The sequence below is a fragment of the Agelaius phoeniceus genome, chromosome 19, assembly GCF_051311805.1.
Source record: "Agelaius phoeniceus isolate bAgePho1 chromosome 19, bAgePho1.hap1, whole genome shotgun sequence".
In the NCBI taxonomy this organism is placed as follows: Eukaryota; Metazoa; Chordata; class Aves; order Passeriformes; family Icteridae; genus Agelaius; species Agelaius phoeniceus.
In genome coordinates this window covers 5737883-5764073 of record NC_135283.1, presented here as the reverse complement: position 1 = coordinate 5764073, position 26191 = coordinate 5737883, and the positions used below count along the sequence as shown (strand labels likewise).

At 44.6% G+C, this 26191-nt stretch overlaps 1 protein-coding gene across 4 annotated transcripts in view; it reads left to right on the top strand.

Annotated features, from left to right (window-relative positions):
* SLC38A12 (solute carrier family 38 member 12) overlaps positions 1-26191 on the top strand; it is a 43936-nt gene that overhangs the window by 4499 nt on the left and 13246 nt on the right. For 3 of the 4 annotated variants that reach the window (XM_054645007.2, XM_054645008.2, XM_077188238.1), the window contains exons 4-9: positions 884-965; positions 1854-1956; positions 2347-2427; positions 6661-6760; positions 7537-7645; positions 24003-24096. In XM_054645007.2, the coding sequence (XP_054500982.1) occupies positions 884-965; positions 1854-1956; positions 2347-2427; positions 6661-6760; positions 7537-7645; positions 24003-24096 (569 nt within the window). The remainder of the gene's footprint in view (positions 1-883; positions 966-1853; positions 1957-2346; positions 2428-6660; positions 6761-7536; positions 7646-24002; positions 24097-26191) is intronic. The other variant, XM_054645010.2, reaches the window with a different exon arrangement.

The window sequence follows — 26191 nt, the reverse complement described above, 5'->3', positions numbered from 1 at the left end:
CCTCCAAATCTGTGTACCAGAACTGCAGTGGATTAAACTCAGAAGACACAGGTCAAAGTGCTGCATGCCTTGGGAGCTCTGTTGCTTTTGTTCTGGTACTTGTGACTTCCTCATGCCCACTGAGCACCTTTGGTGCAGGAAAAGCCTGGGCAAAAATTGCTACACAGGGCTCAGCACTTCGTTTTATTCTTGCAAAACTCATCTCTTACTTGAACTCAATAGGCAAGTCCAGTTCCTGAAGCAGTGAGAAACCACTTTAAAGCCTTAAATAAGATTGATTTGAGGGGGGTTTTAAAATTTATTGATTAATATTACAGGACTGGTTTTAGCTGAGATAATGATATTCATTCCATCAGTGGCTCTCCCTGTCTCCCTGGACAGCTTTTCCACTGGCCTCCAGCATTTGCCTGCATGTGCGGTGTGTTTTTTCTTGTGTTGCTGCTTTGCTTCTGATGCCATTTGTGTAAGATTCTTTAAGGGACCAGAGTATCTTTGCCATGAACTTCAGAGAAGAACTGGGTTTGTCCTAGGTTCTAAAAAGAGAAAGGAAACTTGCTTTCTAAGATCAAAGTTCTCTTGCTGTCTTCAACCCACAGGAACACCAGGAATGTGCCTTCCAAATATCTATAGTGTCTTATTATATCTGAAGGTGTGTTTTATTTTACTGCATATTGTGCTCTGCTTGAACACCTGAATCTCAAGAACAGAAGGAAGCAATAAACTGAGATGAAACACTATCAAAACAGTGTGTGGGGAGCCGGCAAAAGGATTGTTTTGGTTTGTTTGTTTTCTCCTACAAATAGATGGGAATTATTCTCCATCTCTGTTCAGTGACAGTTCTTGACTATTACTGATGATATCAATTGAATTCTTCTCTCTGTAGCTATATGACTACAACCTTTGTGGTGGAAGCCATGGCTGCTGCAAATGCCCAGCTGAGATGGAAGAGAATGGAAAAACGCAAGGTTTGTGTGGGGTTTAATTCTCCTTTTCCTCCTGTTGTTTTATCATGTAGGATTTTTCTGGCATTCCCTTGCATCTTTGCCTTGTCTTGTTACTAACTCTAAGGAAATAAATTTCTACTGTACTTAACTTTGCCATATAAAATATAGCTGTTAGTTCCCTGTGGGGTTGCTCATTAAAGACAGGCTTTTCTGTTCCTGCTTTGAAAAATCTCTTGTGCTGTTCACATTTCTTACTGATCACGCTCTCCTTGCCCAGAAGCGCTGCTCAGTGAATGTGGAGAGGTGGCAGCCAATATATTGGTGCTATTTGGAGTGTGCTGAGGACTATAAATCCTTACTGATCTCAGGTCATTTAACTGGGACAGGCTGGGATGTCCTTGCTGTTACTTGGGCAGTATCCCAGGTTGTGGGCAGTTCTGAATTATGTCCTTGCTGTGAAACTTACTTGTGGCTTTACTGGATCAGAGGGAGGCATAATTGTTTGCACTGATTTAGACCCCTGGCTTGGTGTTAGTGGGATGGAGTTAGGAACTAGATCTGCTTGTGCTAGCTAAATATACTTGGATTATTTTTTTTCTCCCAGTTCTGCAACACTGCAGATCTTCCTGAAGTTTCCAACTTCCTTGTGCCACTTATCACTACATGAGCTGGGCAGTGTTGCTGTGTGTGTGATCTGGGGCTGGTACATGTCATTCACTTCAGCCTGCTCTGCTAGTGTCCTCTTCTGCCCTCCACAGCATCCTCTGGGTTCCCTGGTATTGCCTTTGCTTGCATGTCCTCCCTTCCTGTTGGGGACCTTCCTTTGAGTGTCTGGAAGTAACCATGACATGGGGTGGCACAGCCTGTACTGTGGGTAGCAGATATCTCAGCAGTGATCTTTTCATCCAGGAGGATGATGAAGATGAAGATTCTTCCTCTGGAGTGTCTGACAGTGATGTTCTCCTCCAAGATGGCTACGAGCGAGCAGAGACACGGCCTATCCTGTCAGTTCGTGAGTACCCAGTTCATGCTTGCCCTGGTATGAGGCCTCTTCTCTGCAGACAGTGTTCCAGTGGACTCCTCTGTCCATTTCACCCTTACTTCCACATGCTCTCATCCCAAAGTCCTCAGCACCTGTAAGATAAGGCTCATTGAGAATTCAGTTTGCCTTCTGCAGCCTGATAGAGATCTTTTCCCTCTACGTCAATAAGATGAGAACATCTTATTTTCCAAATACCCTAGACTAGCTTCAGCAGAGTAATTGGCCCAGTGACTCTGCAGCTGTGGAGTTGTACATACTGTCCTTCAAACTGCTGCTAGAGGTTCCCAAGTATCCAGGTAACCTGGCCTTAGGGCTTATTGGAGGGACTGGTTGAAACACTTCTTGCTTTTTAACTTGCAGAGAGACGTGGCTCAGCCAATATCTTTGAAATCACTGAGAGGGTGGAAATGGGCCAGATGGCTTCCATGTTCTTCAATAAAGGTAAGCGATGAACATTTTCAAAAATCCCTTTGGGTCCTCCTGCATGTTGTGTGTATAGCTGTTCTGTAAGTTTGCATGCTTCTCAGTGTGGGTTTGCATCTTAAGTTTGTGATAATTCCACCTAGATGTGCTGTTCCTTCTCACTGTGGACTATATTCATCCTCCTGTGTGGTGTTTCCAAAAGGTATTTATGGGCCAGGTGGGCCAGAACCTGCTGTGTTGGGCATGGAACCAGCAAAACATGCAGGTTATGGGAGCAGCCTTGATAAAGGCAAGTGCCTTTTCTAACTGCAGTTCATCTACCTCTGAACTGCATGTGTCCTCTGTGATCTCCACTTTCTGAAGCTGTAGAGCCCAGCTGTAGTGTTTTCCAGTTGCATTTTGGTTGTAGCATTTGCGAATAAAGCATTCAGGCTTCTCTGAGCCTTGTAGATAGCAGTCTGAAAGAGAGAGACTTCTGATAGGAGCTTCTAGGAATTGTCTGCATCTGGAGAATTATCAAGAGAGCTGGGACACAAACTGCTGAAGAGGTCCCTGCTGAGGATGTGATAGGCAGCTGCCTTGTCTTCTTGCTTTTAAATGTCTTTTGTATGCCAGGGAACAGTCTTGTAACCCTGCTCTAATAAAGCCCCATCCTATCACATCCCTGCATGTGATAGAAATGCAAACCACAGTGATGAAGATTCTGAAACCTGGAAAGCAGGACAATGAAATGCTGTGCAGAGCCAGAATATCATCAGACACCACGGCTGTGCAGTTTTGAGCCTGTCAGGCCCCATTTTTTGTGGAAAGTGATGTTTTCCCTTGTCGCTGGCTTGCAAAGAGGTAATGGAAGGCTGGGTTTTTTCCAATACATTACATCGGTGTTGTACCAATGTAAAGCTGTTGCCTCTGAAGGACAGCTGGGCTTAAGGAGCGAGTATTCTTTGAACTTTATTTTTTGCTTTTAAAGTTAATTGAAAAAACTTTTAAATTTTCCTGCATGCCTCTTCTGGGATTTTGTAGATTTGAATCACTTAGGACTATCAAAATAATCCACCTTGGACTAGGCTGCCACATTTTTAGTCAGAGAAGTGATGTGTGTCAGAAACATCTTGTTCCTGGTCTTGCCTGTACCACTGAGTTGTTATGACCTGAGGCAAGTTTCCTTGCTTGTTTGCTTTGCTGTGTGTAAAATATGGTGAACACATCCCTGTCTCCTGATGCTTATCTGAGTAATATTTGAGAAGTGCTTTGAGAGCAATCATGTAACAGGGTTTAGCTGTATTGCTGAGGATTGGGCTATGGAGGATGGGTATCACAGGAGTCACAGCATTCTCATCAAGTTTCAGGAGGCCCCTTCTCTGCAAGTGCTTCATAGGGGAGCTGGAAAGGACCCCCAGGAGCCAGGCAGGTTCTGGGCCTCTCTGGTGCTCAGCCAGTAGAGGGTGCTGGGAATATGTGTCCTCTCTCCATCAGCACTGATGTAGCTTCCAAGCAAAGTGAAATAAACTGCTTAGTACTCTTAAATCTTAATCCCTCTTCTTAATGTTGCTTTAGCCAGAGTTATCTGATTTCTGTGTTAGGGATCCTCCCCAGGGTCTGCTCAGCCCATCACAAGGGGATGAATCCATCTGCAGGAAGGTGGCTGGAACAGCTGCAGGCCATGGCCTGACCCTACTTGTGACTTCCAGAGGGGGTGAGGTACCCACAGTAAAGGACCTGGGGCAGGTGTAATTCATTTGCTCCTTTCCCTGTGTCAGAGCTCAGCAGTGAGGCTCCATCCCTGTCACTGATTCAGAGACACCCCAGTGGCTGCAGAGACAGACAGGTGAAAGACTTCCCTCTGCAGGTCCCTGCTGAGGTGCTCCCTCCCCACAGCTGCACAGAAAGGCCTTCAGCAACGGCAGCTGCTCGGTGACCACTTAGTGCTGAGAAACTGGGCCACACTGGGGAATTCCCAGCTCCAAGCACCAGCCTGTGAGGTTTCACAACTGGCAAATGTCTGGGTGTTTACTGATGATATACAATGTATGGATCCAAACCCAAGGTGATGGAGGGCTTTACAGCCTCCAGAGGGAAGGCTGATGAAAGCTGTGCAGTAGACCTCAAAACCCCTGATTTCTAGTGACTTCTCTGCTCCTTTCCCTTGACTGATTTTTATTTTCAACAATCTGACAGGAGTTGAATCTGCAGTCCTAGGAGGTAAGCTGGGGATAAATCTCAATTTCAGATTGTCTGCTTTCTTAAAGGGAGCTGACTTAGGTTTAGGCTGTGAAGAGACTGTGTGCTCTTTTGAAAGATCTGGCTCTGAAAAACTACTTTTTTTCTTGATTTGATTTTTTTATTTTTTAATGTTGGGTGCTTTCTTCTGGAACTGAGCAGTCATTTATTGCAGTAATAGATTCTAGGCACATCTATCACGCTATTTCCTCACAGGAAGTAATTGCTTTTTTTTTTTTCACCTCGTTTTGTGCCAAGTAATGAAAGTATTGATCAGGGAGGGTCAGCAGCAGTTTATAAAATAACTGATGTTAAAGTCTTCCTGTCTTGGAGAGGAGTGTCACCTGTGCTTCCTGCAGATAGAGAGGTCTGCATTGGATGGGGGTGCTGCTGGGTACTGGCTGGTGTTGCTGAGGCTTAGCTGGTCATGTCAGCTTTATTTTGTGTGGGGGGGGGGCAGCTGAGTCCTGACACCAATCACAGATCCCAAAACAGAATGTCTATCTGAGTCTGTGTAGTCCTCAGCTTTGTGTCTCTGCTGCTTCTGTCCTGTATTAGATATTTTTTAAAACCTTCAACCCCTCTTAATGGGAAATTGGAAAAGACTGGTTGGTAGTTTGTTGCTGTCTCCAGAACAATGCAGAGACTCCCTAACTGTGAAGACATCTTTCACAGAGCAAGAAAACAATAGGAGAACTATATAGAATGATCTGACAGTTTCTGTAGCAAGTCCATTTGTCTCCAGGAACAACTCTCGAGCACTCATTTAGAGTGCTACTGTACAGAAGCAGGCAGCTGATACAGCCCCTTTCATGCTAAGCAGGCTCAGCATATGGAATAATTTATTTAAACAAAGGAGAATGCCTAATAATGTTTCCTGACATCCAGAGATCCAGGGGTAGTATGATGGCAAAACATGGCAAAGCTTTCAGGCACCCAAGCACTGTAGGAATGAGTCTTCAGTCCTGCAGTAGTGTTGTTCTTGTTTGATAGTTGTCACAGCTGTGAGTGTGAGGTTTGCTCAAGCTGCACTGGGATTAAGCATCAGGTGGCATCACAACTTGAAACTATGGGCAGGTTTCTTGAGCTGTTTTCCTTCAATGTCAACTTCCTAAATTAAATAAATTTGAGGCTTTTATTCTGTAACTCATCTGACTCTGAAATAAAATATCTTCCTGCTTGTTGGTGAGATTTGTACAGACTTGCTTGCAAAAAGAGAAACCTGGAATCTCATCAAGGATTTCTTTATCCCTTTAGATTTTAGCTCTTCACAGTGGTGTCTTCTTGTGCCTCAGTAAGACTGTTCTGTGCACCCAGTTAATTTGTGTAAGATTTTCTTTTAATCTCATTGGTGAACGCAGGGCAAGCTTTAAATTAAAAATAACTTTTAAAAAAGCAGAAAAAAATTATCACAAAAAATGAGTAGGGGCAGAAACAGTGTAAGTGGGATACAGAAACAGTTTTAAAGCTTTGCAGGATTGTACCTTGGCTCAAGTTGCCAGTGGTAGGCAATCTCCCAAAGCAGCGCCATTTCAGCCCATTGGAATCTGAGCTCTGAAGGGCCAGATCCCAACAAGTCCATATTGTGAAGATCCTGCAGGTTTGCAGTCAGAGGATTTGGAATCAGCAGAGCCTAGAAACATTCTCTCTGCATTTCACTTTGTCAGGCTGTGCTCACACTGAGCCTGAGAGCATCACCCGGATGTTTGTCTGTGGCTGTTCAGAGCTGACAGCTGTGTCTGGCAGGTGACTTATGTGAGACCTGTTGGTCTTGACTGCAGGATGGGCTTGAATTAGAGGGTTTATTTAGTGTCAGTACCAGCTATTGAAGGTGGCAGAGTGGAGCTCTGAGACCCCTCATGCCCTATCAGTTCCTCTTCCCTGGTAAGTTCCCTGAGCTTGGGTAGTTTGCTGCAGAAACTATGGAGGCAAATGGTGATTTAAGATCTTAAAATTTTTGTATATTTGAAGTGCAGAGAACAAGAGTCTGTGTACTCTGCTGAATCTGGACAATATTTTCTTTTTCTGCAGTGGGTGTCAACCTCTTCTATTTCTGCATAATTATCTACCTCTATGGAGATCTGGCAATCTATGCAGCAGCGGTGCCAGTCTCCCTAATGCAGGTGACCTGGTAAGTGTGCTTACTCCTGAGGGGCTGTGTGCTGCCAGGGGACAGGGCAGGCTTAGGGTTTGATGGGGTGATAAGTCTGACTAGGATCAGCTGTACTTTCCAGAGCATGGGGTGGAGAAATGACTCAAGGACAGCTCATCTCTTGTGGGTGGGTGGTGAAGTTGTTTTGTATTCCCCACCTGTGTGCCTGCTGCCTGACTGCAAAGTAGCTGACCTGATTCCAGACAAGTGCTCAGGTGTGCAGAATTTCCAGCTTCAGCACTTGCAGACATGACACTTGTTGCTCCATAATTTGATTGCAATACTCTGCAACATGTTGCCTTGTCTCTCCCTTTGGGTAAGAGTTGAGGGGTGTGATGCTTACTAAGCCTGAGGCCAGTGAATGGTGATGGTACATGGACTTAGTTCTAGACTGGGAGTGGTGCCTTTCTGAAAGAAACAGATAATAAAACAGATTGGTTTGATCAAATCTGGTCTGGATTTGTACTTCAGTCTTGAAAATGGAAAACCTCAGTGATCCATAAAAGATCTAAGCTCACCAGCTTGATGATTAAATGGCAAAACTTGCAAATAACTGCAGGCAATCCAAGAATTTGCCTTTAAACCTCTGGTACTCAGCAACTTGCTGTGTTACACTGTCCAGAAAATGTAAGGAAGTGAGTGTGACCAGGGACAGAGAGGAGGATTGGCCTCCTCTCATTCTTCTTTCTTGCAGGAGAGGGGAAGACATCTGCTAGGAGTTAATTATTCTCTTTTGTTTCTCCCTCCTTTCCCAGCAGTGTCACTGGCAACCATTCTTGCAGTGTTGGAGACAGCACAAAGTACAACGACACAGACAAGTGCTGGGGGCCAATTCGAAGGATTGATGCTTACAGGCTGTATCTGGTGAGCTTCTGGAATTGGGATGACCACTGTTGCCATTTAAACTCTGCTTCTAGTGCACAGGGAGTTTTTTTTTTCTTGTAGAAATAATGTAGTTCAAGTGAACAACAGAATATTAAACTTTTGGTTCAGTCTGACTTTTTTTGCCAAAATACCCTCTCCCTATTCTTAGTGACATGGCTGTGTTTGAACTTGTTGGCCATCAGAATGGTTCTTATGGTTTTGAGTTTGAGTCCTGTCCATCTTGGTGTGTAGTTTAATATTGCTTAAGCAGGCGAGATATTTTTGCCAAAGGCTGGGTTTTTCTTCACTGGTTTTTTCAGTGGCTGGCTAATTAATATTTGCTTGGGGGTAATTGTTGTCAAGATACTGAAGTATATTAAACTCACTTGAGTGCTTTAGAAGGAACGGACTCACGAGGATCATTGAGTCCATCCTTTATGTGAATAAAATTGTTAGTGCTACAGGAGAATCTGCTACTTGAAAGATGATGGAAACAACCAGCTTAGACAACATCCAGTGGTATACGTTGCCTTAGTAATAGCTTTGTCTAGTTCAGGATTGTCTATTGCATCTAATGCTGTGCTGGGGTTCTACTCTGACCCCAGGGCTTTTCCCAGAGGATGATGAACATGGCTTCTTTAGAGCCTGGGGAGTGCTGAGCGCTCGTTATTTGGAGACAGATGTCGGTAGGGGAAAATGGGAGGAGGGAAGGATGCTAGTGCTGCACAGTGTGGCTTCTGTTAAGGGTCTCAGTGAGAATTTTAAGTAAAAGGAATGAAGGTGGCTATGTGTGTGCAGAAAAATCCAGAGGTAATTTTGGAGTCAGTACATTTTGGAGATGCAGTGGATCACATCCAGTGTCACTGCAAAAGTAAGAGCTGGGCCTCAGAAATATTAGTGAGTGTCAAAGACTAGTTAATTATTTAAGAGAAATATTATTGCTTTATTAAATTCTGTCTTGGTCTGTTTCTTTAAAACTTCTAGAAGATTGAAGATTTCCTTCCTGAATTTCAATAACTCTCCCTGACCCAGCAGAAGGAGCTAGTCAGAAAAGGCAGACATGCATTAATTACTGCCTGTGTCTCTCAGATATTGTGTCTATAATTCATGAAGATAATTGTTGTTAGGACTTGCAAAATTAAAAAAATTAAGACTCTGTAAGCATTAGACTTGAAGTCTGTGTACATAACTCTCAGAGGAGCTTTTCCCTCTGCTTGTCTTGTGGATTTGGAGAACAAATATCTGCAAAGTCTTTGCTAGTGGTTAATCCTTTTCTGCTCAGTAACTGGGATGAGGCTTCAGTGTTGTTCTCTACGCCCTCTTAGGTGGAGGGTGGGATTGTTTGTGGGAGAACAGACCAGTCTGTAGTGGGTTACTGGTGGGGGTCAATTCTCACAATCACTATTTTCAGGATACTTCTGGGTGTCAGCCTTATCTCCAAGTTCTGCTTTTCTGTTAAAAGTCTCTAATGCTTCTTACTGAGTGAAGAAGGGAGTAAAATGGAACTTGTTCTGCCTCCAGCTCTTCTGGTCCCACTCCCTGTTTGACCTGTGTGATTTCATTCTCCAGAAAACAGAGAGGATGGTGACCTCTTTAGAGAGGGATGAGATGTAATAATTTATAAAACACTCAGATCACAGTACTGACCCTGGCTTTGAGTTTGGGCTGCCTCCAAAGTGGCTATGTTGGTTAATATTTTCCCTCTGTCCTGTTTGTAGTGTGGACAACTAGTGACCAGTTGAGCTCTTAAACTTTCTGAGAGAAACCTGGGGAGGGGAAGACAGGGCAAGGAAGTCATTTGACTTCAAGCAAAAAAAATTAGTAGTAAAGCATTGTAATTATCTCTACACATTTTGTCCAAGCTTCTTGTGTATAGAAGTAGAGTTTTGAACATGCCAGAAAAGCTGAGACCTGCCTGTCTGAATGGGAAAATGCAACATGAAAGTGAGGAGAGGAGAGATGCATCAACAGCACAGCTTCTCTTGGTCCCAGGAGATCATACCCATAGAGAACTATTCTCTTTTCTTAACTTTCTATTTTGAATTCTTGCCTGATGGAATAATTCAGGTTCCATGTTTCAGTGGACAAACAAGGTCTCTTTTTGCAAACAAGTTCCCCTGTGGCAAGGGGACAGATGGACACTGTGATCCCAAAAGAAAGCAGCTGAGTTTTGGATCAGCCCTTTTGTCCTAGATGGCTGCTTCTAGTTTTCCTACCTTATCTTAGTACTGTATTTAGGTTTAAGTGATCTAGGAGGAAGATGTGTGGATGTAACCTAAATGTCTTGCTTGTTCCAGTGAAGCAGTTCTCTGGAAGTAGTGTTATATTTCACACTCTGTGCATGACCCTACAGAAAACCTATTTTGGAGGAGAATAATCTATTTGAGGTTTTCTGGACAAATGGTGCCAATGGGAGCTGCTTTGTGCCAAGTCCCACCAGTCTGCCAAAGACCCGTGCTGCCTTCCTCCTGTCAACTTTTTCTCTCCCAACACTGTGTCTTCTTTTCGACAAAAACCATTTCAAACATTGACTCTTCAAGCTGGGGATGAAGAGAGGAATAATGGCTGACGTAAAAATCCTTTTTCATGCCTTATTGTCTAAAAAGGCTTCTGGAAGCTGTCTCTGCTCTGATTACTGTGAATGGAAGCTGAAAACTATGTACATAATGAGAATATTTAGACAGATTAAATTCTTCTCTTGAGACTTTCTTGTCTGTGCAGCATCTTTATTGCTGCTCCAAGATTTCACACCTAAATGTGTCTGCAGAGTCTTCAGAGACCGCTAGGCCCCTATTAACCTTTGTCTGAACAAATGGTTGTCTCACTTCTTGTTTATAAATTGCTTTGGAAAATAAAAACTTGCAAAACAAATAAGTGACAGCAGGTGCACAAAATATGTAAATAGACTTTTGCTCCTGTCCCATCACCTGCTGCTACTACTTGCCTCCTTTTTGGGACCATAAAAGACCTGGGAGGTTTGAAGGGTGAGCCTTGCTGTGCTGTTCCACTCCTGTGAGGGCAAGACCCTGCAGGACAAATTTTCTTCCAAGAAAAGTGTGTGTTGGGCAGCCCAGTGACCTTGTTTAAGGCAGGCAGTGATCACAGTTAAAGCAGATCGATGGCTTTCTATCTTTGCTTCCTACCCGTTACCACCCTGCCACGTCCTCAACAGCTGGAGTGACTCCCAAGTCCCTTGGCTGTCTCTGGCAGTGCTGAGGAGAGGGTCACGTTCTCTCAGTGCTGAATTCACACTTCAGTGCAGCTGCTTTATCATGCTCTCTGTAGGTTCCACCGGGCTATGCTGGGGAGGTCATGGGGACGGTGCAGCAGATTTAAGTTTCAGATCTTTCATTGTAACACTTCCTTGTCTTTCTGTCGAAGTCATGTGGGAATGATATGATAGTCCCTGTTTCTAGAAAGCAGGTACTGAGATAAAGAAGAGATTAAATCCTAGGGATCAGCAGCTATTTAGAGTGTCTGATCCAAACTGTGTTCATGACCTGGCAAACAATGCTTCTGTTCTGCACCAGGCCAGCCGTTGAGGCTGAAACCTCTACTCTGTTCTCAGCCCTCCTCTTCTGGCAATCTGGGACATGGTGTCTTCCCACGATGGAAAGGAAATGGCTTGAATTCTCAAGGGGAGCCATGTGCCTTTCAGAAGAGGCACTGGCACAGGTACTCCTGGTAGCCTGGCTCGGTAGAGCGTCAAAGCCACCAGGTGCATCTGTTCTGTCTGAGTCTCTGTTGGTTTTTTTAGCTGATTGGGAAAGGGACGTGGCATCCGCTTGTGCCGGTTCACAGATGCTGCAGTATCGCAGGCAGCCCAGCGGGTGCAGGCCAGGCGAGGATGGGAGCGCAGATGGTTTAATGGAGATTATCCCAGTTGGAAACGTGCTTGTGCAGTGAATAAAATGAGCGGGCTCACAGGCGCTTACTGTCCCTCTTCAGGAGGGGACAATGTCACCCCGGCCCGATGCTCTGATCGGTGACCAGAGCGGGGCCGGGCTGCAGCTGCAGGAGGCTGTGCAGGGGGGGAGGGGGTGGTCTGAAGACACACGTGCTGTTGTACCATTGCTCAGGACCGGCAGAACTTAATCAGCAAATGCAAAGGCTGAACTGATAAGTGTTGATGTGGATCCTGTCAGCCTCGGCGCGGTGCTGCCTTCCCCGCCCGCTCTGGTTGCAGGCTGGAGTGCTGGGCTTTGTGTGCCTGCTGTACGTGCTCTGCTTCCCTCCACGGCATTTCTCCTTCCTGGCTCTGCCTGTGCCCTGCTCTGGGTAACGGTATCTGAGATTTTTATTGTCAAAATAGATCTTTCCAAATGCATTTACCTGCACTAGGGCAGTTTTATCAGCTTGCTTGGTACATGATACTCTTGTGGCCTCTCAGTCCATTGTTGGCTTCTGTTGGTTTCTCTTTTTTTTGGTTGTTTTTTTTGTGTTTTTTTTTTTGGGGGGTTTTTTTTTTGTTTTGTTTTTGTTTTTTGGGGTTTTTTTTGTTGTTGTTGTTTTGTTTTTGTTTTATTTTATATTTTGCCTCCCAGCAGTGATATGAAAGAAGCCCTCATGGCAGTACTTGAACATCCATGCTTGATCTAAGCTGTCTGTTTCCAACTGGGAGCTGGAGCAACAGAGCTGGAGCAGTGCTGCAAGCAGAGTGCTTCTTCCAAGGGCACCTGGGTTTTCCCCACTGTTCCCTTTGCAGCAAGTGCTTTTCCTCTGCCCTGCCTTCCTCAGCTGTGCCCTGCAGCAACATTCAGTAATAAATGGGTCACAGCTGCTGTCTCCTGGATATTTATTCTTACAGGTCTTAATGTCTATAGACCTTGAGAACCTGTGGTGGGGAAGAAAGCTGCCTCAGAGTTAGGAGCTGGACCAGGGAGGGCTGATTTCACAGCACATCAATCTAAAAGGTTTGGGGCGCTTGTCCTGGGCTCCCAAAGTGAGCCAGTAAAAAGGAAGGAAAGCTGGTGGTAGTCTATCCTGATGGTGTGAAGTCATTATCTTGTTTAAAGAAATTGCTTAAACTGTAGCATTGTTGTGTTCTAGGTTACTTCAGCTTGCAGTAAGGATGCAGCAGGACTGGGGCACTATTAGCTTGTCACCCTGCATATCCTATAAGAAGTTATTCATGGTAAGACCTTCTTGCCAAAAATACTGCATTATATTCCTTACCACAAATGCTTTGATGTGGTTTACTATGATACTGATATAGAAATATAAATAAATGTACAAAAAAGGCAGCTGCTACTTCTGTGCATAAAGGCGGTTCTGAAAGCCTTCAAAATAAGAAAAAAAGCTTTTCAATAGTCCAGAATATTGTGCCATTTTTGTGTGTACAGGGCACCTGAGTTTTGAAGCATTGCTGTGACATGAGAGGAATTAGTGCTGCATTAAGTATCAATATCAGTAGGCCAAATTGTTACAGGTGCCCCTGAAATACAGCTTTCCCTGGCTAAAAGCCGTGTCTCAGAGGCTGACTGGAATCTTCTCATGCCTCTTGTCTACTCAGCCTCCAAAAAGTAAGGTCAGTTAAGTTGTTGCTTTGGTCTGAAGTGGTTGAAGAGGGATAGGAGCCAAGTTCTGCTAAAATAAATGGTGTCTGGATGCGGGATGTGAAGGCAAGTCCCAACTCTTTTTATTGTGCAACTAATAGGTTGAAATTGGCACACAGCCTTGTTAATATGGCATAAATCCTGCCTCCTTCATCCTGGTCGTTTCTTCTGTGGACTCATCAATAAATCCTTTCAATTGCTTGCTCATCATATGCCTGTGACAGATAAACTGGCTTTACTGGAGGTTGCCACACTCCTTGTGTTTCCTAATGCAAAGGGAATGCAAAGAGATCTTCGGATAATAACTGGACTTGTGAAACAGAGGTTCATCCTGAGCCATCAGGAGGAGAGGCAGATGAGTGTGGTGTTGTGGAAGTGAAATATAAACGTGTTGTGCCAGTGACCTAAGAGCTGGAGTTCAGCTTCTGATGGGTGATTTTTCTTGCTTCCTTGTAATTGATGGCATTTTGAGTAAAAGAAATACCAGCCAGAAGGCAAACACTGGGTGAGAGAATCAGCCTTTGGGACCAGACTGAAGCAACTGCAAGACCACACTTTGAAGCAACTAACATTAATGGATTAGCTTGTCTCTTTTCACTGGGAAATCAATAGTGCAGGGAACTGGAATGTGTTTTCTGTACAGAGCTGTCTGTTCACTTCACAATGAGAAGTGTGTTTTCCTAAGTGGAGCTTGGGTTGTGCTTGTCACTTGGATGCTGAGCTTTTCCAAAGGACCAATTGTGTCCCTCTGGTACCTTCAGCAGGCTGGCAAGGGCTGTCTGGAAAGGAAGGGTGCTGTGGTGCTGCTTGAATGCATGGCCAGGTGTGCTGCAGGTACTACCAGCCCTTCAGAGAAGCAAGGTGCAAGAGATGCAATGGGCAGGGGCCATCAGTGAGCTCAGACACTCTTGGCTTCCCCAAGGAAGAATGTCCTGTACACTTTAGTGCTTGGTTTGACTTAGGTGGTGTTGGATGGTGATCATGAACTTTGGAAACAAACCAACTAAACAAACTGGGTGAAGAAGTGACTACATAGATCTCTGTTTGCTTTTCTGCACATTCTGCAGTTGGAAGCTCACCAGAGGTGATGTTGGTCTCAAACCACAGCCCTGCTGCACAGCACAGCCACCCTGCCAAGGCTGAGAGTCCATGCTGCTGCTTTCCCTGAATAAAGCTGTCCTTTGGAGTCAGCTCACTTGGGCAGCAAGGCACCAAAGCTGACACTGTTCTCTCCTGATACTGGAGACCAATCTCTCCCGAATAGGGCAGGTGTCAGAACTAATATATGTGATCACCCACTCCCTACACCGAGTGGTAAAGGTTTAAAAAGGGCCTTTTAAAATTCCTTTCTTGGGCTGGACTGTTCCAGAAGAGCCACAAATCTTAGGTTTTCAGAACATTGGTAGAAAATAAGTAATAAATAGATTTCCCCTGTGCGGTGTTACTTTCTGCAGTGATTGTGACAGCATCCTAGGAACCAGAGCTGAAGAAGATGTGTTAAGTCAGCTAAACAATCCCCTGGGAAATGCAATATAAGCCTTTTTCTCAACAGCATATTTGCCAGTATTCTGTTTGGTGCTTTAGCACCAGCTTTGTTTTTAAACAGAGGTCTGACCTTGCTGCCTGCCTGATTCACATCATTGTTTTCATCTAGTAAGACAGCAGTCTTCATCTCTCATCCCCTGAAATTACCATTAATTCTTTAATATACAGGTAGAAATTATCAGGACTGCAGAACTGTGCAGTTCTGCTGCTATGAACATTATCAGAAGCTGTGGAGGAAAGCTCTGGACAGACCCATATATCTTTTTACTCCTAAATAAGCCTGCAACTTAATGCCATCCTAAATTGCACTGTATGTCTGAGTGAGATCACTGACGCTCTTGTCCAAAAATGTGGATTTTTGGTCTACATCAGCAAATCCCACACGTAGCTCATGCTTCTGTAAGCAGGACTATAAATACAAATAATGCAGCTGGGATTTATCTTGTAAGTTGAAGTTGGTATAATGCTCTGGGGCAGAGCTGGTCTCCCAAGCCTGTTGCACCTGTTTGGTGTGCACTGTGCAGGGAAGAAGGCTAGAAGTGAACAGACACCCCAGTAGCCCTGGGCAACAAGGCTTTATCTCTTCCTTTGTCCTAAGTAGTTTTAAAGTGAGAGACTTTCCTTCCCTTCAGGCAACTCCTGCATCACACAGTGGGCAGGATGCTGCTGCCCCTGAAGCTACATCCTCCAGGCAGCTGGAGAATCCTGAGAAACTCAACTGAGAAGTTTGTAGGGAAGAAAAGTAAAGAGAACAAATAACGGCTTAGTGGTGAAAGCACTGCTGGTGTTGTGGCAGACAAGGGCTTAGTGGCCGTCAGGAACATTCATCCTTGCTGAACCCAAGTACCTCCTAACCCTGGCAGCTTGTAGCTTGACATGTTTGCAGGGCCCTCTGTGCATCCGTGTCATGCTGGTCCACATCTCCCTTGCTTTGTGCTGTCTAACCCAGGGGCTTTTGTAGTCAATATAAATATTGTTGTAGTTGCCAATGCCCTGCCGGGAGAGGCTACAAATATGCAGGAATCTGGGGCTGTATTTGTGTATAAAGATGATGCCCTCACACTTTCTTGGAGGAAACTCATTAATCTCTCATACCATGCTAATGAACTAGGGAGGCAGAGAACAACTCCTCAAGGTCACCCAGTGTCAGGAAGGAGGAAAACTCCACTTTCATATGCTGTGGGAGATCAGAGCAAGCTGGTGGTGGGGGGTACTGCCAAATTTGGCTCTGCACCTCCTCTGCTGTCCTTCCAAGTATCACAACCCAAGCATTCAGCTCTCCTGCATCTATCCACTTTGCTGCTTCCCTCCTGCTTGTTCAGATGCAATTAGGAGATGCAGAATAAGGGGGAGCCAGGGGTCAAGGAGGCGGTAAAGTGATTACAAGATGCTGCAAACGGCTGTGCCATAAATACTCCAATGATGAAAAATTAGATGCCAGTCACCTCGGGGTTATTGCTGGCCTCTATCTCTCTCTTGTTGTGAAAAATGATAATGAAAGTGTATTTACCCCAGAGAGTGTAAACTTGCCGCTGGCTGTGATCCTGCACACCCCAGGTATGCCAGGAACAGAATCCTTGCACCTAATGACTTTCTGAGAACACTTTGTGCCTGAATTCCTTCAAATTAAGTGGAAAAAGAACTGGTATTTCAGGGTATTCTTTCCAAAGTGGAAAGTTCCTGGTGCTCAGAGATTGACCAGCTTCAGAAACAGGCTGGGGCCCTGAGTAAGGACAGGGAGAGGAAAGGAGAGCAGCACCCTCAAGTGCTGCCTTGCTGTCCATGTGCTGCTTCTGCCTTGGCCTCCCAGAGCTGCATGTGGAGGCTGCCCATTTCACAGCTGCTTTTTGGTGTGTTGGATCACCAGCAAGATCAGAGCTTAAGGAGCTGGGATGACTACACCTTTTTGCTGGCTGGGCAGTTAGAATCAAATGCTGGTTCTCAGCTAGAGCCTTTGAAAACTTCTAGATAGTATTCAGATCCACTGAAGTTGGTATCTTTGGAGATACAAGCACTTATTTTCATCCCTTGGAGGAGGTCTTCCATTTTGGATGAGGCATTAGGATCACTGTGGCACAGGAACTGTAGGAGGCAACATCCAGCTTAAAGGGTGCTGTGGGTGAAAGGCCTCTTTGCTACACTGGCAAGAACCAGCCTGGTGGCAACCAAGGTCTTAATTCCTGGAGAAAAACTCCTCCCTGCCTGAGGGAACTGGAGAAGAAGGTGGGTGAGGGTTCCTCAGTGCCAGGAATATGCCTGATGTGAGTTATGATTGTAGAGCTCTGCCAGGTGTCCCGAGAGCAGCACGTTAATTACCGGAGCTGCTGTGGCAGCTGCCTGCTGTACCCAAAGCATAACTGCCCTTGTTTCTTCAGCTATAAATATTCCTTGTGGATTGTCTGGTGGCTGTGGCCTCCCTCCATTGTGACTTCCTGACTCTGCAGGGGATCTGGAGGTTAAAATCCCTCTTGCCTCTCAACTTCTTTGAGCAATCCTTGTTCTGTGGCTGGTTTATCTCTTTTCAGCCAACTTTGAGCTTCATAACAGCTTGTCTGCTGATAACTTACTGCCTATCAGCATGGCCCCTGCTGCAGCCTTGCCTCCAGCCTTGAGAGGCTGTGGATTTTCAGCTTTTTTTTTTTTTTAGTTCTCTAAAAAGCTCCTTCCCGAACAATCAGACTCTTTCCATGTATTTATATTTGTACTGTCCGCTGCAAGGGGTAAAGCTTTACCAGGGAAAGCTTGGATTGCCGCCCTTGCTGATGGGCCATCTGGCTCTGTAGCTTGAGATATGAGCTCATGTAGGACAGAAACATGGCCTTGTTACCCTAGTGAAGGGGATGAGAGATGGCAGAGGGGACACCACACTCAAGATCCTTCTCCCTTAAGATGTTTCAGCTGAAAAGCCCTGGGACCCTGACAGGAGTAACTGGAGCCCACCTTGGGGTAGTACTGCAGTAGCTACAACTTGAAGTGGGTACAGAAGAGCTTGCAGAGGCTGCAGGTGTGTGCTTGGGGGAGCTGCAGGTAGGTCTGAAATGCCATGAAGCTGTTTTCTTTATCTAGGAGTTCCAAACAAGAGTGGGGAATGCACCATGCATTTAACATTTCTCTCCAAAGTCAGCCCTAAAAATTCCCTGAGGATGTGAACAGAACACCAGTTCTTAAGGAATTACTAAAGGTGATAGGTTGGGTTCAGCCTTCCAACCAGGAATAAAAAACCTCTGACCTGCGCCCATGCCAATAAATGCAGGTTTGCTTTTTGGACTTCTTTTTCCCTACATGTGACACACTCTAGTGGAAAGCACCTGAGGTGGGAACAGAGTATCCCAGTTCCCTGACATCTTGTTTGCTCTCTGTACTTGCGTAGTCTGGTTTTGTTGGATTGTTTCATCTGTCCCTTCTAGTGCTCATCTGAGTTGTGAAATAGCTCTGAGCTCAGGGATGTCTTGCAGAAGCAGAGCAAGTGTCAGAGTTGCCACTTCTGACAGCATGTAAGAAATGTCTGCTTTTTCCTGCCACGCTCAAGGAGACTTTCCTTGCATCTGAGCACTGAATCAAGCAAAGCTTCCTTTGGGAAGTGCTCGTCCAGTCAAGCCTGTGTCTTATTGGTGTCAGGCTTTGCTGTGGAAATGTTGTGTACCCACAGTCCTGTATCAAGCACTCAACCCTTGGCTTCCCTGCAAAAGTGTCAAAGTCTACCAAGGAGAGTGATCCATTTTCTTAAACCAGTGACTTTTTTATGAGCTCTTAGATTACCCCTCTTTAGAGTAGGGTTATTTGCTGTGCTGTCTTGTGAGGCAGTGGTACCATTGCTCAACAGCTGTGAAATCTGCAGTATCTGCAGAGATGGAGCTTGATACCATCCTAAAGTGAAGTTTGTCTGAGATGTTGTCACTTCTGTCAAAGGGAAGCAAGAACTCCAAGGAATTATATGGTTTGGGGTGGGTTGTAGGTTTGAATGAGGATGTAAAAAGCAGGAAGGAGGAAGGGAAAAGGTAGGGTGGCTGGGGGCTCAAAGGGAGATGGATATCTAAGGAGTGAGCACTACAACACCTCCATCTTCACATTAAAACTGAGGGATCATCTGTTATTTGAAACTTAGTAACTTCTCATTGGTATGATAGCCCTGTGCTGCACAAATTATTTTATTCAAAAACTCTTGCACTTTTTGCACTGCTTCTGGCACATTTGTTGCATTTAACAGTCATGGTCTCAATTTGCTCAGGTACATACCCTGCTTCCACACAATCTTTCTGAAAGTTTCAAGGCTCTGAATCAATAAGAAGCAATAGCTACTGTTTTTAATTTGCTACTTGGCAAGCACCAAAAACAGATGCAATTCTTACAGATGAGTTTGTGTAGCATGAAAACAAGCAAGTTCTGATGACAGTTATGAATGAGGCTGGTTTTTCAGATGGTCCTCTTGCAAATGTATGCAGGCACTAGCCATTATGCTGTAACCACTGTATCTAATACATGAATCAGACACATTTTGGATGCTAATTGTGCTTCCTGAGCTATATTGGCTGCTGCTGTAAAAGCCACATGCTGAGTAGCAGATGAAAGCTATTGAACTGTACTGGTTCAGAGTGATGGATAGACCCTTCAGGTCAATAAAGACCCCGTTTGGTCAAACAGCCCTCTGACTGGCTTAAAGCATGTTTGTATGGTCTGAAAGGCTCCTGGCATTAGCTGGCCATCACTTAGTGGTTAAGAGCTGTCTTGGTGGTCCTCTTGGCTGCAACTAAGCTGATAAAAACCAACCAGATGTCCTATTAACGCTTGATCTTACTCTTGCTTTTAGAAGATAATCCAATAAACAAGGTTACGTAACCAAGTTTTAACATAAGAGCTTTAATAAAATATACTTTTAGAAATATATAAATATATATAAAAATATATTCCAGGCAACGGTAAGCCCTAGTTAGTTCCCCTGTGGCAAGAAGACTCGAGTTGACCAGCCTGCTTTTTCATTTTGAGATACCGAGAGCTGACAGGTGCAGAGGCTGGGAAAGTGCTATCAGCTGAGTTACAGCTCAGGGAAGATCCCAAACCTTGGTGCCTGTGTTGCTGTGGTTTGGCTTGGTGGGAGGAATGGATTTGAAGACCCTCCCAGGGGTTGAGGAAGCTGGTGTGCTGCTTGTGGCTCCTACTAGCCTGCAGGGAAGAGTGTAATTCAGGGTGACAAGCTGCTGTTCTTTCTTCTGCCCTCACTGGTTTCTCATTTTTTTTGACTGGAAATGTCAGTAAAAGCAACAAAACCACAGTCTTTTTTAGTCCTTAGTGTGCTGGATTTTCATGCTGTTTTTTAGCAGGACAAAGGAAGAAAAAATAAATAATTTTACATTTACTTGCTGTGTGTGGATTCCACATACCCTCCACTATGAGCCTGGTGATTTACCTGGCCTTTCCCATTTAATGGAGGAGCTTGGAGGGAAATGAGGGAATCATTCTTAATAGCCAGCCCTGTGCCAAAGCACTGTAATGGTTTCTCTCTGCCATCCTGTGAATTTAGACAGCATTTAATAGATTCAGTTCTCCTCCTTGGCTGAAAGAAGCATTCCTTTACCTTGTTTCAGTTTAGTAATGAATCAGCCCCCTATGCCTGCTTGTTTCTAATAAACCATTTCACTAGCAGAAAAATCTTAATCAAAGTAGACTATGCCCATTCTGCCTTGGATCGGTTTATTTGCTGAATCTTAGGGAGAGGATGATAAACTCCTAGAAAATACCTCAGCTGACTCAAGAGGTGAACTGGAAAATTTGGGAGGGTTTTTTCATGTGCCAGGCCTCTGTATATTTGACTTCCAACAGGGCCGACTGGTACAGTTTTCTATGTAGGTTTTAGATTGTTTAAATTACATGTGTAACGAAGTACTTTGTGAATTATTTCCCTCTGGGAGAGACTGAAGCTTGGAAAACATCAGATAGAAAGTTTAGGGATATGTCTGAGGTACTTATTTGGGCTTACTTTTTCCTTAGGGAGAAGTTATGAAACTAATTAACTTAATGGGTTGGAAGAGGATTGAGGTGTCTGGCACAGCAAGGTAGAGGAAGTAGACACTCTCCTGCTAAGCACTGTGGTCTCTTCTCATCCTTTTGGGGATGTGTTTTTAAATAGAGTTCCTGGCCTTGGGACTCCTGATGGTTGATGGTGAGATTAGCTCTAATCCAGGGACTGAGTCCTTGTCCTCATGTCCTGGCTGTTGGTGAGAAACTGGCCCCTTTTTCCTGCCCTGTGTTCAATCCTGTTGAGCTGCACACAGTTTCACTTCAAAGTGATGTTGATCTGGATGTTTAATGTTCAGTTCTGCTCAGGCTTTCTTCTTCCAAGCAGTCCAGTGTGTTCTGTAGCTTCCCTTCCTTAACAGTGGTTGGCACAAATTCCTGCAAAGCAAGGCAACCTCATCTCATTGCAGGTCTTAGCATTGTTTGTATTGATCCATGGATATTCATCTTTGACCACTAATGGGTGTCAAATGGAGAAGGGAATAAATTTCTGTTGCATTAGAATTAATCTCTCACTTGGCTCTTTTGGACCAGGATCTGGTTGAGAACAGAAAACATTGATCATCCTAAAGGATGGGGGGGACATTCAACCATTCAAGCGCAACTTGTATCTCTTCCCCATGAGTTAAGCAGTAATGGCCAGAGAGGAGGAGAGTTTAAAACCTTGCTGAATGGATTTGGTTGTTTAAGGTGCTCTGCAAAAAGTGAAGAACACTCAGGTTCTTCCAGTACCTCAGGATGCTTTTCAGCAGCTGAGCCCCAAATCCACCTTGACGTGTCTCCTTTCCTCGGTGGGTGAGACAAATCTGGGTTTCAGACCCAGCTGCTTTGGTGCTTGATGATTTTGTGTCAATCCTTGCTATGGTTTGAGGGGCTGTTTTGCCAATTGGTTCTGGAGCATTCTCATTTGCAGCAGACACCTGTTCCTTAATTATTACATCCTCAGTCCATCTCTCTGTGTTCACAGCTTTCTGACACAGGAGCTATGAACTGATTTGAGGGGAGGCTGTGTTGAGCAGTGTTGGGAGAGAAAGTTGAAAGAGATTAGTCACAAACTCCAGAATACTTGTTAATAAGACAAGTTGGTGTCAACTTCCGTTTGCTTTGGGCCCTTGACCTACATCACTTTTTAGTCAAAGGTTTCTTTAGTCTGTTGGGGTTTGTGCATTGCTCTAGGATAGAGTGGCAGTCCTTAGTGGAGAGGTGTCATGGTTTAACATAACTTGGTTTTTTATTTAAAGAGAAAAGAGTGGAGTTAAGGTCCCAATTAGAATAAAGGAACAAGAGAGAGAAGAGTAAAAAAAGGTTTGTAACTGACTGGTTTGCTTCTATGTTAGAACCTCAAGTCCCATAACTGTTAAACCTGATTTGGCTCTTAGTCTTGCCAGTTATGCCTGTGGCATTGTATTCTGTGTGATTTCACCGTTTCATCCAACAGCTATCAATTGCTTCACACATCTGAATTCTGTGCATGCTTCCTGTCCTTTTTTGTTTTTTTTTTAATCTGAGCAGTAAAAGCAAGACTTGGTGTAAGCAAAGGTCTTGGATCAGAATATATCCCCACCAAGCAACACGTCAAACGGAGACTTCTCTCCCCTGCTCCCCTTCTGGGTTTACTTTCATCACCTGAGAATACTTCTGATGCGAGGCATTTCCAATTTGCCTTGCAGATATTCTGAAACTGTCTCAAAAAAGGTTTCTTGGGGTTGTGCTAATCTTAAAATAGCTTGGATTCTGTTCTGTCCTGACTCTGTTGGGGTTGACAGAGACCTTGAGGCTTGGCAGACCTGCCCCTCTGAGTCCCAGTTCTTCGCTTCTGGTGACACCTTTTCTTGAACTGCTTTAAGAAGTCATGGAAAAGAGCAATGTGTAAATATTAATGTTGAATATTTGTCTTTAAAAATCTCTTTGGGATGCTCTACAAACCTATGCTGTGTGTGCTGTGGCTTTCTAAGCACTGCCTGCTTACAGCATTTGGACCTGTTAGTGTATTGCTAGCTGGTGCTATCCCATGGAGGACAGGCAGGGCTCTCTTCTCTTAACACCCATTTTGTCTCCCTCTTACAAGTGGCTTCTCTCAATCTCAATGTTCAGATTGCAGCCAGGGTCTGTTTCTTCTTGCAGTGAAGCCTTTTCTCTTCTCTCTGGGGTAGGTAAGGCTTGAGTGCTGCTTTCAGCAGAGGTGACAGTGCTGCACAGGACATGTCACCTCAGGACATGGGCTGATAGCATGGTTGCCTTGTGTGCTCTAGGAGGTGCTAGAAGAAACTCTCATAGGAAGCTGTATAGTCCAGATTCCTAGGATGGATCTTTGTTGGATGTATTTTACAGCCCAGCTGGAAGAGATGAAACAGACTGGTGCTGCAGTGTACCCCAATTTAATTTTCCCCATCCCTGGAAGTCTTCAAGGCCAGGTTGGACAGGGCTTTGAGCAACCTGGTCTAGAGGAAGGTCTCTCCCCATGGCAGGGGTATGGAACAAGATCATCTTCAAGGTCCCTTCCAACACAAACCATTCTGTGATTCTATGAAACACTGGTCTCTTAATAGACATCCAAGAGGGGAGTGAGGAAGTTCTTCGTTGAAGAACCTTTACTTTCCACCCTGAATTAAGTTCTCTGAGTATCTCTTTTATTACTTTTTCCGTCATTTTGCACAGGTTTTTAGCTTCCAAGAGCTGAACTGTTACACTGTAGCTTCCCACTATCTGTTTTTAGGGTTATAAAAAACCATGTATGTTTTACACAGGTGACTTAAAGCATGGGGGGGAAAAGTTCCAAGCAGACTTGGCTCCATTGCTGTTGAGCGTGGGATACCCCGAAGCCACCCCATCAATGTTAATAGAAGTAGACTGGTGAGGGCTATTGCTATTCATACCTAAACTGAGCATGTACTTGGGCAAAGAGGCCAGAGTTTAATATTTAATGTTCTGTAAGGCTGTACTGAGAGCTTTTACTGAAATGTGTCAGTAAAGGAGCGCTGTAGCAGTGATAGCAAACGGCTGAGAGCCAAGAGGATCCTGAGCTCTTCTTCTGCCCAAGGCATGTTCTCTGATACCCAGCAGCTTACTTGACCCCCTGTGTCTCAGCCAATTTAGCTGTAAAATTAAGCAACAAAGAAAGCTTCATGACAAACGGACATGTCTGGAGGTGAACTTTCAATGCAAGCTTTGCTCTTCTGATAAATTCATCTTGCTGGCAGAATTTCTGGTTTTTAATCTAATGTGGGATTTTGTTGTCCTTCCAGGCAGCGTTCACGCTCCTCCTGGGTCCTTTCACCTTCTTCAATGTGCAGAAGACCAAGTATCTTCAAATCATGACGTCCCTCATGAGATGGATAGGTGAGTCTTCACAGAGGCTCGGCCACCTCTTTACCATTGATGGAACCCGAGTCACGCCACTGATGCTTCTCTTTGGCAAGATCTTTGGAAGCAAGTGCTTGTCAAAACAACCTCTTTGAGGACAGTTGTGCAGGCCTAATAAATCTTTGAGGGGAAAGGTTTTAGTCTAGGATGAAATTTCTGATTAAAACAAAACAAATTGTTCTCCATCAGACATGGCTGGTAAATGAGATTTTAGTCTGGTTTATGTGAGAGGCAGAAGATGTTTGGCAGAGTCTCCTGCCTAGGTGCTGGCTGTGATACCCACCAGTTGGAAGTTTCTTATTCTCACACATATGCATGACAGACTTTGGACAATCTTTGTTTTGATCCAAGAAAAAAAGTAATTTCTTTCAGACTTTCCACCCTTAGTTTTATCATCTGCTTGCATTTATTTTCCTCAGTCTTCCTTTATGGTAAGATGTGCTGCATTGGAAACCCCCAAACCAATGTGTGCTGTCCTTGGGAAGTCCTGCTCCCATAAGTTCTTTCCAAAATATTGCCACGAACTTCTGGGAAGACAGATCATTCCCTTAAGGGAAGTAAGACATCACTCTTGTTTTGTTTTTTTCCCCAATGCCATTGTCATTCAAAGATGCAGCTGCCTCATGTCTGGTGTGTGTGTGTGTGTACATGCTGTTAAAGGCTGAGAGGTGTGTATAGGTTGTGGAAGTTTATGTTCAGGTTTGTCTATTTTTGTGTCACCTGACAGAGTGACTGATACTCAGGGCTAATAAAGAGCATTTCTGCAGGTTAATGATCAGCATTTCTGCAGGTTAACAGTCTCCTGGTTTGGAAATCCAGACCATTCAGACACAGAATTAGCTCTGTTTATACCTATCACTGGAATAAGAAGAAAAGCTGCATCTCTATTTCCCATTACACACATACTCTTTGCCAGACTGCAGCTGGGTATTGTCCCTTCTCTGTGAATTCATCCTGTTTGGAGGTGGCTGGCAGTCACTGCAGAGGAATAGAGATCCTCTGTTCTAGAGAAATCCTGAGATGGGGTTAAGCAGTTGACACCCAGGAAAATTAAGCTGGATTTTAAGCTCTCAAGTCTAAGATGTTGAACAGTTTGAGTTAATGAATCCTGACTTTGGATGGTGTGAAAATCCTGAATGCCCGTTTTTCTCCTTTGTTGTCTGAGCACATGAAAGGTTTGAAAGTCCCCCCCATTCTTCAGAGAAAGAAGTTATCTCATTAAGGGGTACTAAAGGAAATGAGGAAGTTTTGCATGGGGATTTTTTGTTGTTTTTTTTTCTTTATGAGAGTGAGCTCTGCTCAGCTGACTGGCCTGATTCCAATCACCGTGCCTCCTCTTTTCTGGTAAAGACATCAGTCAGACCTCATCCTGTCTCTGTGACAGGCTGATACCTGCCTCATCTGCCATTGGTTTCCCTTTAGCCAGCTCCTTCCAGTACGAGGATTGCTAAACCTTGGTGTGATGGCAGAACTGTTCCTCTCTTTCATGGCTTGATGGAGAGGGATAAAGGCAGTGTTTGGAGAAGTGTAGGGGAAATTCATGTTTTAGCCTGATTGATTCCTGCGTCAGCACGCTGGGGAACAGCTGCCCCAGATAATGATAGTTAATGACCCTGACAGCACCTCGGTGGCTACTTAGAAGAACAGATTCCGTATGTGTACAGTGAGGGATAGATTTATTGGGAAAGACAATTTGTCAAAAAGCCATGTGATGCAGGGAGCAGAGAAAAAGCTCTTGCTGCAAATCCCGGGGTAAGGATCAGTCCCATACTGCTGAGATTTGTCAAACTGGCTTCTCCCATGTCCTCACATCACTGCTGTCCCCTCCTCCAAAAGCAGGGTTGTGAGTTAAACACAGGTTGGTGTTTAGAGAGCTTAGATCCTAAAGAATGGTCTTGGGTAGTGTTTTGTGGTCTTCTGGACTTTTCCTGCCTGCATGCCAATGGCCAGATGTGAACTCTTTGTCCTGGTATAAACTGTGCCTTTCCTTCACCTTCCTTGTGTTGGTTTTAGCCATGTGGTGCTGAGGGTGGTTCTGCAAAGCACTCTGAGCAGCAGAGCAACACTGCAG